General features: G+C 32.9%; 1 protein-coding gene across 1 annotated transcript in view; it reads right to left on the bottom strand.

Annotated features, from left to right (window-relative positions):
* Positions 1-3,489: 3,489 nt before the first annotated feature.
* The window catches only part of LOC107740021 (ankyrin-1-like), a 149,865-nt gene continuing 139,265 nt past the window's right edge, over positions 3,490-14,089 (bottom strand). Inside the window, exons 39-42 of the mRNA XM_016552291.1 lie at positions 12,773-12,856; positions 10,148-10,291; positions 8,237-8,334; positions 3,490-4,601 (exon numbers count right to left, since the gene is read on the bottom strand). Coding sequence (XP_016407777.1) covers positions 8,260-8,334; positions 10,148-10,291; positions 12,773-12,856 — 303 coding nt within the window. The 3' untranslated portion in view covers positions 3,490-4,601; positions 8,237-8,259. The remainder of the gene's footprint in view (positions 4,602-8,236; positions 8,335-10,147; positions 10,292-12,772; positions 12,857-14,089) is intronic.

Raw genomic sequence — 14,089 nt, forward strand, 5'->3', positions numbered from 1 at the left:
CTTGGATCACCCGAGGGTGAGTAAGATTTCAGAAAATGTTCATTTTTGGGTGAACTATTCTTTTAATGCAATATATTGCAACTACAAGAGAACAGTAAGTAAAAAAAAAAGGGTGACCACAGAAATCCATTTGTGAGTTTTTATTTCTTTATTAATTCTGTAAATGTATCTTCAGCTGGTGTACAGGGTTGAATATTTCTATATATTTATATAGACATTTAAAATCTTGTCTGATTCAAAGACCTATAGTAGCAATAAAAATAAATACATAAAATGAAAGAAACTTTAAAGAAGCACAATGCTTCTACATTCCCACAGACACCCCCCTGAAGTCTTGTTTGCTAAGATGCTATAAGTACATCCATGACATTAAAGTACTCCCAAGTTCCCAAATAGCAGATCATAAATTCCCATTTGCAAGTGCAAAGCATTCTAATTAAATATAATTATATATACGTATTAAAAGATGTATTAAAAACATCTTTTCTGTGCAAGTGTGCATTTTGCATTCCTTTTTCATAAGTAATATGCTATTGCGTTTATATTGATTTCAAATCATTCGGTAGTAAATAGGAGTAAATATATTCTGTCATTTTGCAACAGTTCACATTTTTGCAAGAGGTTGGTTTAAACCATTGCTTAGACATCAAACAATTGCATGGCTAATTTGACCTATCTTTGCTGCCATACTGGAATGGACCCCAAATACTTTACACAGCCACTTTGATCTGTGCGGTTCAACTTTTGTTCAGGGAGGGACTCGAGGGAGGACCCATCTCATGCCAGCAGAGTGGCTGTATTTATTTTGTCCTATAGAAATTCAACCTTAAGTGCTGGAAATCTCAAACCACAGAAATGAGAATACCTGAAACTTGGAAAAAAAAAAAAAAACTTCAGAAAAAAAACACAAGCACATGAAGGATATGAATAAAGAGCTTGTTGAATTTTATATCCAAGCTCAATAAAAATCTTTTAATAATCCATCTGTAAAATTGATGATTAAAAAACAATAATATAATATAAAATAATACATTTTAATGGAAGACATGCATTTATTGTTTATGTCTTTATTATTAATGTGCATCCTTATATTAAATGATTTAATGAACAACATTAAAAATGTTCAAAGTGATGCTTTAAAATGTAGATTTAGTGTAATTCATGTGACTTGAATGTGGTGCACAAATAACCACAGACAATGCATATTTAAATAACAATGATATGGTACAACATAAAATGCTACATTAAATGGCCTATATTTGGTATTATGCTCTTATGTTATCAGAATCTGAAATTTATTCCCATACATATGAGATGCTTGATTTGAGGTTTTTAAGATTATTTTGTGTCATCCTTTAAATTCACTGGATACTTTCAGGTTGAAGTCTGTGTTTTACACAGTATAGTGTCAGTAGAGATGCCAGCCAGTGCTGCGGTGATCACTGTTTGCATAATATAATATAATGAAGAGAGGTGCATACAACTACAGCTCTACAACTGGACTGGCTGTTGTTTCTAAAAACCTCCGCAAGAAAGATACGAGTGCTTGAATTGCTGGAAAATATTAACCTAAGTGCAGCAGATCCAGATAATCCACATTATATTTAGTTTGTGCATGTGTGTGTGTGTGTGTGTGTGTGTGCATGAAGTCAGCTCTGTTCTGTTATTATTAACAAATAGAACATTATTGTAAAGTGCTCTAAAAAATCTTTGCAACGTAACTTTTTAGGTTTTTATTAATTAATAATGAATATGCTGAATTATTACCTACAAAACAAACCACATTTTTAATTGTGAATAATAATTTTAATCTATTGACAGCCTTTATCTACATTTTTACGACTAATTTTACTTCAATGAAAGGTTAGACTTTTTAACCATCATTTATAACAAGACAAATACAAATTATTGCTTTTTTGGTTCTAAGGATTCAGAAGAAAGTCTTCCCACTATAGTGGTTATTTGGAATAAAGCAAATGATTTTAAAATATGTCCAAAGTACTGTATCCCACTGAAAACAATTAAACTGCACAAATTGTAACCCTTGAGCCTAGTATATCTCAGGCAACACAGGACTTCAAAGCTCATTTGCTACACAATTATACCTTTACAATACACAAGACACGTACTATTGGACTGAACAAGAATTCAGGAGCAAGTATTGAGACAGCAGCATAATCATCGCATAGGTTGTTGTCTTTTTTTTTTTTTGGCTGTGGAAAACAACACACGCACACGGAGAGTACATTCACATCATATTTGAGTGCATATTATGTATAATACCAGTACAAGAGGGTCAAACTCCTCCTGGTGGGAAACCTTTTCGGTAATAGTGTGTTCTGGACTCGCTTGGAAGACTAAATTTCAGGAAACTCTTGCTGGATTTGACTAAAACTAACTTTCGTGTCCCATGTGCCCCTATACCACGATGTTAAGCGTATGCATCCAGTTGGCCAAAGTCCTTCCCCCCACCATTTTACAGCCCTTGCGGTACGACAGTATATTCTCACCTCATAATTGCTTGCAGTCAGTGCTGTATGTAAAGGCAGGCCATGCGACAGCACTTTCACATGCTGATATTGAGATTACAGGAAGCACTTCTCAAATGCTTGCTTTTTTTCATTGTTTGGTTTCATTTTATAAGAAATCATGCCTCTAGCCGCTAGTGTTTGTTTTGCTTGTTACAAAAAGTCCGAAAATCTCTTTTCGTAGTTAATATCCATCGCCTATCGCCCGTGCTCTAGTTCAGTTTTCTTCTTTATTTGACGCCCATCATGTGTCAGTGAAGGATGGTTTGGGTGTAGGTGTCAAGTCCTAGGTTGGAAAAATAGAAAGGAAGGTTACAATGAGCAATAATTGTGACATGTCTAGGAAAAACGATGTTGATTTTTGGGCTCCCAAAGTTAGTGAGTTTAATGCCATTCAATCTGAACATATAGAACTGATTTCATTCTCCTCTAATGTCTTCTTGACAAGTAGCCTGTTTTTAGTAATGTGAAGTTATCAATAAAGCATCTGGTAACACTTTACAACAAGGTCCTATTAGTTAACGTTAATAACACATTAACGAACACTGAATAATTTGTTACAGTATTTATTCATCTTTAATAACATTAATAAAAATCCTGTTCATTGTTCATGTGAACTCAAATCTGTTAAATATATTATGAAAAGATACAACTTTGATTTTTAATGAAGTATTAGTAAACTGAAATTAACAGATTAATAAATGCTTTAGAAGTAGTTTTCATTGTTAGTTCATGTTAACTAATATAGTAAATTTTTATGAACAAATGGAACATTATTGTAAAGTGTTCTAAAAAAATCTTTGCAACGTAACTTTTTAGGTTTTTATTAATTAATAATGAATATGCTGAATTATTACCTACAAAACAAACATTTTTAATTGTGAATAATAATTTTAATCTATTGACAGCCTTTATCTACATTTTTACGACTAATTTTACTTCAATGAAAGGTTAGACTTTTTAACTATCATTTATAACAAGACAAATACAAATTATTGCTTTTTTGGTTCTAAGGATTCAGAAGAAAGTCTCCCCACTATAGTGGTTATTTGGAATAAAGCAAATGCTGAAGGTGGATAATGCAAATGTTAATATAACGCTTATAAGCTCCTCTGTGCATATCGAGTTATTAAGAGGAAGCTCAGGGTTCGTATACACAGAGGTATGCAATGTATATAGAACAAAAACAAAAATCTTGCTGCAGCGCTGCAAACGTGTACATATAGAGCCCCACAGTGATTCTAAAATATGTCCAAAGTACTGTATCCCACTGAAAACAATTAAACTGCACAAATTGTAACCCTTGAGCCTAGTATATCTCAGGCAACACAGGACTTCAAAGCTCATTTGCTACACAATTATACCTTTACAATACACAAGACACGTACTATTGGACTGAACAAGAATTCAGGAGCAAGTATTGAGACAGCAGCATAATCATCGCATAGGTTGTTGTCTTTTTTTTTTTTTGGCTGTGGAAAACAACACACGCACACGGAGAGTACATTCACATCATATTTGAGTGCATATTATGTATAATACCAGTACAAGAGGGTCAAACTCCTCCTGGTGGGAAACCTTTTCGGTAATAGTGTGTTCTGGACTCGCTTGGAAGACTAAATTTCAGGAAACTCTTGCTGGATTTGACTAAAACTAACTTTCGTGTCCCATGTGCCCCTATACCACGATGTTAAGCGTATGCATCCAGTTGGCCAAAGTCCTTCCCCCCACCATTTTACAGCCCTTGCGGTACGACAGTATATTCTCACCTCATAATTGCTTGCAGTCAGTGCTGTATGTAAAGGCAGGCCATGCGACAGCACTTTCACATGCTGATATTGAGATTACAGGAAGCACTTCTCAAATGCTTGCTTTTTTTCATTGTTTGGTTTCATTTTATAAGAAATCATGCCTCTAGCCGCTAGTGTTTGTTTTGCTTGTTACAAAAAGTCCGAAAATCTCTTTTCGTAGTTAATATCCATCGCCTATCGCCCGTGCTCTAGTTCAGTTTTCTTCTTTATTTGACGCCCATCATGTGTCAGTGAAGGATGGTTTGGGTGTAGGTGTCAAGTCCTAGGTTGGAAAAATAGAAAGGAAGGTTACAATGAATCTGCGATCTTACAAGAATCATGACATTCAGACCAAAATAGCAGCTTGACGTGGTCTATGTTTTGCAGCATGGTAGCTGGTCCAAGGTGATTTACCAGGTCAAAACCAGATCTACTATAGCTGGTAGTTCAACCAGAGAGTTGCCATAAATGACCTTCCAATTTAAACTGTACCTTCATATAAGAAAAAATACAGCATGCTTTTATACAGGTCTGAATGACACCAAATACCAGTACACAAAACTTGAAGAAATGTGTACAGGATCTTTGAAAATCTACAATAGGATAAAATATCTCAGCAGAACATCAAAATTATTTTTTAGAAATTTAGGAAAAATGTGTGCTTTCAGTACTCTTATTCTTGTTTATTGGGATCAATGGTTCCATGAACATCCATGGCACCTTTGCAGGTTCTTAGTAGAACAAGGTTCTTTAGATGATTAAAATATTCTTCACTAAGAAAGAAACTAGTTCTTTTAACAAGGTTCTTTGAGGAACCAGAAATTCTTTAATGGCATTGCTGTGAAAACCCATTTTGGAACACTTATTTTCAAGAATGTAGCAAGACATTATTCCTAAACCAATGTAATTTTCATAAACATTGCACAACCTCCAACAAGAATCCAAATTTCTGTAATTTCAATTCTAGTATAATTCATAGAGGATTCTTATTAGATCCCATTAGAATTCCAAATTATGAGAGGACGGGAATAGGATCCTGTATACATTCTTTTATAGTTTTTTATTTATTTTTTGACCATAGGTAAAATACATAATCAAGAGTTATTCTGTAGTTAAAAGGGAGGGAGGGCAGACAAATGCTAACTGGACACTTTCATATATTAGTTGGAAATGGATAAGATGTCAGAGGAGTTTAGGAGTTAATGCAGTGAGGTGATACGTGGGTTTTTAATAAAGTACAACACTCAATAGCATAACTGAGGGCACACATTATAAAAAATTAGTAGATGTAACTATGTTTGAATAGTTAACTTTTATTTGAAAATCCAGCTTTTACTATAGCCTTGCTCAATCAGCTGATTTATAGGCCCCCATTGCTTTCATTGTCCAATAAACTATCAGAGACATTGCTCCATTCAAACGCACTCACTAGCTGTAAATAAACAAGTTATCAGTATATTTCTGGAACAGAACTTCTTATATTTTTTAGAACTTATTATATATTTACAAAGTTGGATCTGATGGCTTCAATACTGCTGGATAATTAAATACTATGTTTTAGTTTTCTATATTTTGATTCATCTTGTAAGACATCTAAATTTAACTAAAATACCTGGTTCATTCTCACGAACAGTGCATTATGTTTTCATAACTTAGTATTGATATTATTAACAAGACAGAATGAAGTCAAATAATTTATTAAAATTGTTTAAAACATTAATTTATATCAGCACATTAGTCAATTTATTAGTCAAATTCATCAAACCTTGCAATCTACCAAAATTCTTCAATTCTTCATTTAGTGAAATTATAACATTTTATATAAATAATTATAATAACTGATACTAAAATAATTTATATAGTTGTCTAAAGTATATCTATATCTGTTTAGAAGTTTATGTATGTATTAATTTGATCAAGAGTGACATTTATAATGTTGCAAAAGAATTATTTTCAAATAACTGCTGTAAAAAAAGATGTATCATAGCTTCCACAAAAATATGAATCTGAACAACTGTTTTCAACATTGATAATAATCAGAAATGTTTCTTGAGCAGCAAATCAGCATAATATTAGAATGATTTCTTAAGCATCATGTGACACTGAAGACTGGAGTAATGATGCTGAAAAGTCAGCTTAAACATTACAGGAATAAATTACATTTTAAAATATATTCAAATAGAAAAAAAAATGACATTTAATATTTTACATTTCACAAGATCACTGTTTTAGTATGTGTTTATCAATCAAATGCAGCCTTGGTGAGCTTAAGAGTCTTTCAAAAACATAAAAAATCTTAAAAACTACAAACATTTGAACAGTAGTGTAGTACTTTAGGATTCGACTTAGTAATGATAAATAACTGTTGGTACTTAGGAAGGCTCAAACTGCATATTTAGGATAAAGGGTAATATTTTTGACCATAGGTAAAATACATAATCAAGAGTTATTCTGTAGTTAAAAGGGAGGGAGGGCAGACAAATGCTAACTGGACACTTTCATATATTAGTTGGAAATGGATAAGATGTCAGAGGAGTTTAGGAGTTAATGCAATGAGGTGATACGTGGGTTTTTAATAAAGTACAACACTCAATAGCATAACTGAGGGCACACATTATAAAAAATTAGTAGATGTAACTATGTTTGAATAGTTAACTTTTATTTGAAAATCCAGCTTTTACTATAGCCTTGCTCAATCAGCTGATTTATAGGCCCCCATTGCTTTCATTGTCCAATAAACTATCAGAGACATTGCTCCATTCAAACGCACTCACTAGCTGTAAATAAACAAGTTATCAGTATATTTCTGGAACAGAACTTCTTATATTTTTTAGAACTTATTATATATTTACAAAGTTGGATCTGATGGCTTCAATACTGCTGGATAATTAAATACTATGTTTTAGTTTTCTATATTTTGATTCATCTTGTAAGACATCTAAATTTAACTAAAATACCTGGTTCATTCTCACGAACAGTGCATTATGTTTTCATAACTTAGTATTGATATTATTAACAAGACAGAATGAAGTCAAATAATTTATTAAAATTGTTTAAAACATTAATTTATATCAGCACATTAGTCAATTTATTAGTCAAATTCATCAAACCTTGCAATCTACCAAAATTCTTCAATTCTTCATTTAGTGAAATTATAACATTTTATATAAATAATTATAATAACTGATACTAAAATAATTTATATAGTTGTCTAAAGTATATCTATATCTGTTTAGAAGTTTATGTATGTATTAATTTGATCAAGAGTGACATTTATAATGTTGCAAAAGAATTATTTTCAAATAACTGCTGTAAAAAAAGATGTATCATAGCTTCCACAAAAATATGAATCTGAACAACTGTTTTCAACATTGATAATAATCAGAAATGTTTCTTGAGCAGCAAATCAGCATAATATTAGAATGATTTCTTAAGCATCATGTGACACTGAAGACTGGAGTAATGATGCTGAAAAGTCAGCTTAAACATTACAGGAATAAATTACATTTTAAAATATATTCAAATAGAAAAAAAAATGACATTTAATATTTTACATTTCACAAGATCACTGTTTTAGTATGTGTTTATCAATCAAATGCAGCCTTGGTGAGCTTAAGAGTCTTTCAAAAACATAAAAAATCTTAAAAACTACAAACATTTGAACAGTAGTGTAGTACTTTAGGATTCGACTTAGTAATGATAAATAACTGTTGGTACTTAGGAAGGCTCAAACTGCATATTTAGGATAAAGGGTAATAGTTTAAGAATCTTACACTGAGAAACCCATATTTGTTGATCACTAATGGTAAATATAGTATACTTAAGGCCTGAGCTGGAAAAATATGATTTCTTGAAATTTGATTGAATCCTGTTGGTTAGCAGGATTACATTAGCACAAAGTGCAGCAATGTCCTGTACCTGCAGGGAGGAGTGAGTCAGACTCACTGCTTTACTCTCCGCAGACTCACACATTTGACTATTTGAGCACCTCCCCACTTCACATCCACAACATCCGGCTATGACGGAGAGCAGGTGGGGCGGGAGAGGAGAGGAGCAGCGGAGAGCAGCACCCAGGGGAGGACAGAGAAATGAAGGGACGGGAGTGTGAATGAATAGAAACAAGGAGTAACGGAACAGATGGAGAGGGCAAAGTGAAACAATTAGGTGATGTGTTAATGGAAAAGAGATCAGGTTCAATAAGCAGAACGTGCAAATAACACACAAAACAAGAAGATAGCATGGAGAAGATAACGAAAGAGAGGCACGGTCCAGGGGAAAATAAATAGGAGAGGATAAAGAGAACAGGAGAGAGAGAGAAAAGCAAATAGCATCAGAAAAGGCCAACACAGAAGGACGGGCACAGTCTGGGCAAAGAGAAGTTTAATTCAAGTCGAGCGTATACAAGGAAACTTGACATCAACCATAGAGAAATGAATGATAATGAACATCAAATGAAGTTATCAATGAGGGTTAACTGGGACGCCCATAAAGAGGAATCACATATGAACCAACCTGGTGATGTAATTTCCTCTACAAGATCTACAAGACACAAGATATACAGTGCATAGTGCTTACTACACTGTAAAAAGTGGTAACCTGCAATAATTGCCTTGCTTTAAAATAATTTTGCTGGTATAAATGTACATACGTTGCTTTAGTGATGTTACAGAATATATCTGACTTGAATAAAACTGGTTATTTTAGATGTTACCATATTTAGGTTACCATTTTTTCAGTGTATTTTAAAAATAGTATGTGAAACAGTATGTAGTATGCTTTAAACAGTAGTATGCAACATAGGTAAAATTTATTTGAATAAATGAATTCTGCAAATGTCTCATCATTTGTCAGATTAAATAACGAGTAAAGAAAAAGATGTTAAATATGGGTTTGATGGTTTTGGAAATGGATACTTCTGTATACTGCAAATTTGGGCAGATGTAATAGGTCAGTATTCCATGCACATAGATGTTTGCATAATGTGCACAGTGCATACTGCAGAAATAGTAGTATGAGTAGAGTAGCATGGTAGAATATTATATTTAGTCCAATTAAATGATACCACATTAGGCCTCCGAAATGCAACGCTCAGTGTTATTTTTTTCTCCAAATAACACTGAGCATCATTAATCCTGGTTCTGACTGATTCCTCTTTTTGGAACGGAAAGAAATTCAGGAAATGAAAAAAGTGCCCAAAAGAAAGAATAATGATGCATTGGGGTGAAGTTAAGCACTATAATCCAATGATATGATTACTAGTTCTTCATAACCAATTCAAATCTGACCGGAGTGACCTAAAGTGATACTAAGCCATCACTTTAAAAAAATTTTTTTTAAATAATATAAAGGACAATTATAATAAAGTCTAAAAATTCTAATATTAAGGACAATTTTAATAAAGTTTCTAAAGTTTAAACTAAAGTGTATCAACTGTATACAGGCTTACTAGCTTCTCACATCTTCCAGAGCATATTTTGTCCTCCCAACACTTTCAGGACCTTGGAACATGCTATTTTTTCCATTCAAATGTCCTTTTCCTCAATAAGCTGAAGAACTCTTGTTGCATTTCTTAAAGGTGAAGTGTTTAATTTCCTTTAAAGGATTCATGGAGTATTCTTGCAGATACATTATCTTCAGGCTGCATTTATAGGCTGCATCTTCTATAAGATCTACAATGCCAAAAAAACAATGCCCCCCAAAAAACAAAAAACAAACAAGAAAAGAGAGACAAAACTTTGGTGTTTCCTGGTTTAAGCCTTCAAGCATCTAGCAGTTTGCTTATTCTCCTTCAAACCACGCTCTGTCAGCCCAGCGAACTCAAAAGCCCACCTTGCTGTCACGGCCCAGGACGGCATAGCTCATGAACTGTTCTCCATCAGCGTCTGCCTCATTGATATCCTTCGGCAGCCCTTCTATGATGAGCTCCTGACCCCCTTCCTCCCCTTTTCCTCTCCGGACCACCTTCCTCACAATCTACATCACGGATGGGTGAGATCATTGAGAATCGGCGGATGAGCAGAAGGTGCATGAAAAGGAATGAAGGAGAGGAAATGAAGAGATGGGAAACAGTGTAAGAAACATGCAAAAATAATGTCTTAGGATGTTTGACAGAAAGGAAACATGTACTTTAAAGTTGCACTTAATGTAAAATTGTGCAAACCATCTATTTTAATTCCGGATATGCTGAAGGTCTCAAGAGCATCTCAACATAACAGTGAATTTCTTTGTCAATTATCATTAAATTACTCTTAAATTTTTACGTCATGTTGATTTTATGAACTGTTTCAAAATTTATTGAGCTGCCTTGCTGTCTACTATCTTCGTAGACACTGTCCTAACCCCATATGTGACACATTTAGATTGCTTTACATAGACAGCATCTTTTTCACTCAATATATACTGTATATATATATATATATGTATATGTGTGTGTGTGTATGTGTGTGTGCCCAACCTTAGAATCTTAAAGGCCTAAATATTTTTGAGTGTACCCTAATAAGCATAAAAATACAAAGTAGACACAATTATTGGGTATAATAAGCAATTTCACTTTGTTTTATTTGTAAAGTTCACCACTCAAATAAATATTAGAACAATAGACCCTTTTCTCTTTTTCAGGGTTCTTAGAAGCAAAAGTCGTTTAGCAGTGATACTGTTAATGAACATCCAAACTGAGATTCTACAGTATTTCATAGACAACCTAGGAAGTTGGGATAGGTCTTTTTTTAAAAATTTGTTACAAGATGTTCACAAAAAAAAGTGATTAATACATGAAAATTCTTAAATATAGCCCCTTTAATGCCATAGTAATATGACACAAAGTATGGTATTATAAGTATATATATATATACATTTTAATTGATATATTTTTATTTTTTTTATTTAATTTTAAACTTTGTAATGCAAATGGATGGAATTGTTATATTAAATTAAAATACTTAAATCTTAAGTCTTAATATCAAAACCTTAGAATCTTAAAAAAAGGCCTAAATATTTTTGAGTGTACCCTAATAAGCATAAAAATACACAGTAGACACAATTATAGGGTATAATAAGCAATTTAAGTATGTTTTTTTTATTTGTAAAGTTCACTACTCAAAGAAATATAAGAACATAGACCCCTTTCTCTTTTTTAGGGTTCTTAGAAGCAAAAGTCGCCATAGTTGGGTAAGAAGTTTAAATGGAAATGGTGAATGGAAATGGCAACTAACTAACTAACTAACTAACTAACTAACCATGATAGGTACGGTGGTCAGGAGAAAGAATGATGTCTGAGATACAGTCACTCCTTCAGCCGCTGTATTAGAAACAGTCAAGTTGCACCCTTAACTAGTTTTCTGAAATTTAAAGGGCCTGTATGTCAAATTAAAAACTCCGCAACTTATTTGCTCATTCTCACACTCGTGCACACGTAACGTACGAGAGACTGAACGTGAATCAGTGCCCTGATATAGCCCTGGTGAAGCTCTTTTTCGTTCTTGGAATTAAAGACAAGTTGGAAATGCTTTTGCAGTGATGCTGTTAATGAACATCCAGACTGAGATTCAGTATTTCATATACAACCTAGGAATTTGGGGTAGGTCTTGTTTTTTAAAATTGGTTACAAGATGTTCACAAAAAAAGTGATTAATACATGAAAATTCTTATGTATAGCCCCTTTAATGGCATAGTAATATGACACAAAGTATTGTGTTATAAGCAGTGATGGGGAAAGTTACTTTTAAAAGTAATGCATTACAATATTGCGTTACTCCATAAAAAAGTAACTAATTACGGTACTTAGTTACTTTTTATGGAAAGTAATGTGTTACGTTACTTTTGCGTTACTTTTTAAATCTGGACAGGGCTTGCTTGTTTGTTTTTAAAATAAAAAAGACTCGCGTTACTTGTAATGCGTTACCCCCAACACTGGTTATAAGCATATATTAATTTTTGTTAAAAATAAAAACATAATAACCTTTAGGACCCTTGCTGTCTATGCAGGGTCAGAGAGCTCTTGTATTTCATCAAAATTATCTTAATTTGTGTTCCGAAGATGAACAAAGGTCCTACAGGTTTGGAACGACATGACGGTGAGTAATTTATGACAGAATGTTCATTTTTGAGTGAACTATCCCTCTATATAGGGTCAATTCCTAGTTTCTCTCTGTGCCATCTTGGGTGGACTTCTTTCACATTTTTACATTTGTCATAATGTATTCTGGGATTGTCTTCTCTGAGAACGATACGTGAGATGCTTCCTTAGAATTTGGTCTAAATGAGGAAGCCTACTTTTTGGTACAGCTGCTACATCGTTTGAAATGCTGTCTACGTGGGCAGCTCATTAGGCTTTGAAGCAACAAACCCAACCATGCTCATTTGTACAGCTGAACAAAATGATTGTTGAGATGCATTTGAAATGGATTTCACATGCTAATGAATGGTAAATGAAAAAAGCAGGATGAGACTGCTGACCTTTTTGGTGACGATGTTGCCATGCTCATCTGTAAATTGCTCCTCGCTCACTTGCTCTCCTGGAAGATCCTCTGCCTCATCACCCTAGGTGAGATATGACAACAGCAACTTGATAAAGCGACATGGTCTATTGTGTGCTTCATGCACTCTCCGATTTGACATGCTCGCAATCGTCCTGTCTATAGTCAAAAAATGGTGACCAAAGGTCAAAATGATCGGCAATCATGCAAAAGCTAAGACTTTGATGCAGAGGCTTATGTATCTATCATGAGTAGGATAAATCTCTGTTTACAGCTGGTATTGTGAATTTGTGATGCAGGGTGATGGAAATGCCACAATTGAATGATTAAATGCATAAAATGAAAACAAGAAAAATGTGAAAAATTATATAAAATTAGCCATTAAGTTTTACATTCATTATATTTACTAGGACATCTACAAAGTAATTTACCTTTGTTATTGTATTTCAGTACATTTTTCAAGTATCTGGAATATATATCAGATTATTTTTATTTTTCCTTTACTACATTCCAAAGCATAATATTAAACTTTTTACTCCATTACATTTCATTAAAAAAAGAATCATTCCTTGTTATGTCAAATTGAGGAAACAGACATCCACTCTCAGATAATGATAATGATAATGAAGTCCAATTCATGAACGGACTGATTCTTTTCAATGAACCCACTGAACAGGCTCGAAAATCTCCATAAATGATTCATTTTGCAAAACTGATCTGATTGCAGCTGTTGATGATATAAATCAATAACATTTTTCCTAAACTGTTAACATATTTTGCCCCATGTTATATCTGTTTTTTTTTATTGTCATCACACATTTTGTTTTTCTTCATTTTAAAATAGTATATGGTATATTTTATTTTCACTTGTTTGCACACTTGAATTATCAGTAACTTAATTAGATATTATAATATATTGAAGTTTAATATTTTGACAATGTATGTTTTGGTAGTCAAATTTATTTATTATTTATTTATTGCAAATTTGCGGATCAATACTTATGTGTCTTCTTCCACAAATCCTCCTTATTAAAATGGCCAAAAAAGCTAAATAAATAAATAAACATTGTTCATCAATCAGTATTTTTTACTTTGAATTCTTAAGTACATGTAAAATCGAGTACTTTTGTACTTTTACTAAAGTTAAATTAAAAAGAAAAACTTCTATTTTTTAAAGAGGTAATATTTTGTCAGGGTAACTCTACTTTTACACAACTACTTGATTTATGTACTTATCTAAAGTGGTCTTGACATGAGGATTTTATATATATATATATATATATATATATATATTTTT

The sequence above is a fragment of the Sinocyclocheilus rhinocerous genome, unplaced genomic scaffold (assembly GCF_001515625.1).
Source record: "Sinocyclocheilus rhinocerous isolate Xijiao unplaced genomic scaffold, SAMN03320098_v1.1 scaffold285, whole genome shotgun sequence".
NCBI lineage: Eukaryota > Metazoa > Chordata > Actinopteri > Cypriniformes > Cyprinidae > Sinocyclocheilus > Sinocyclocheilus rhinocerous.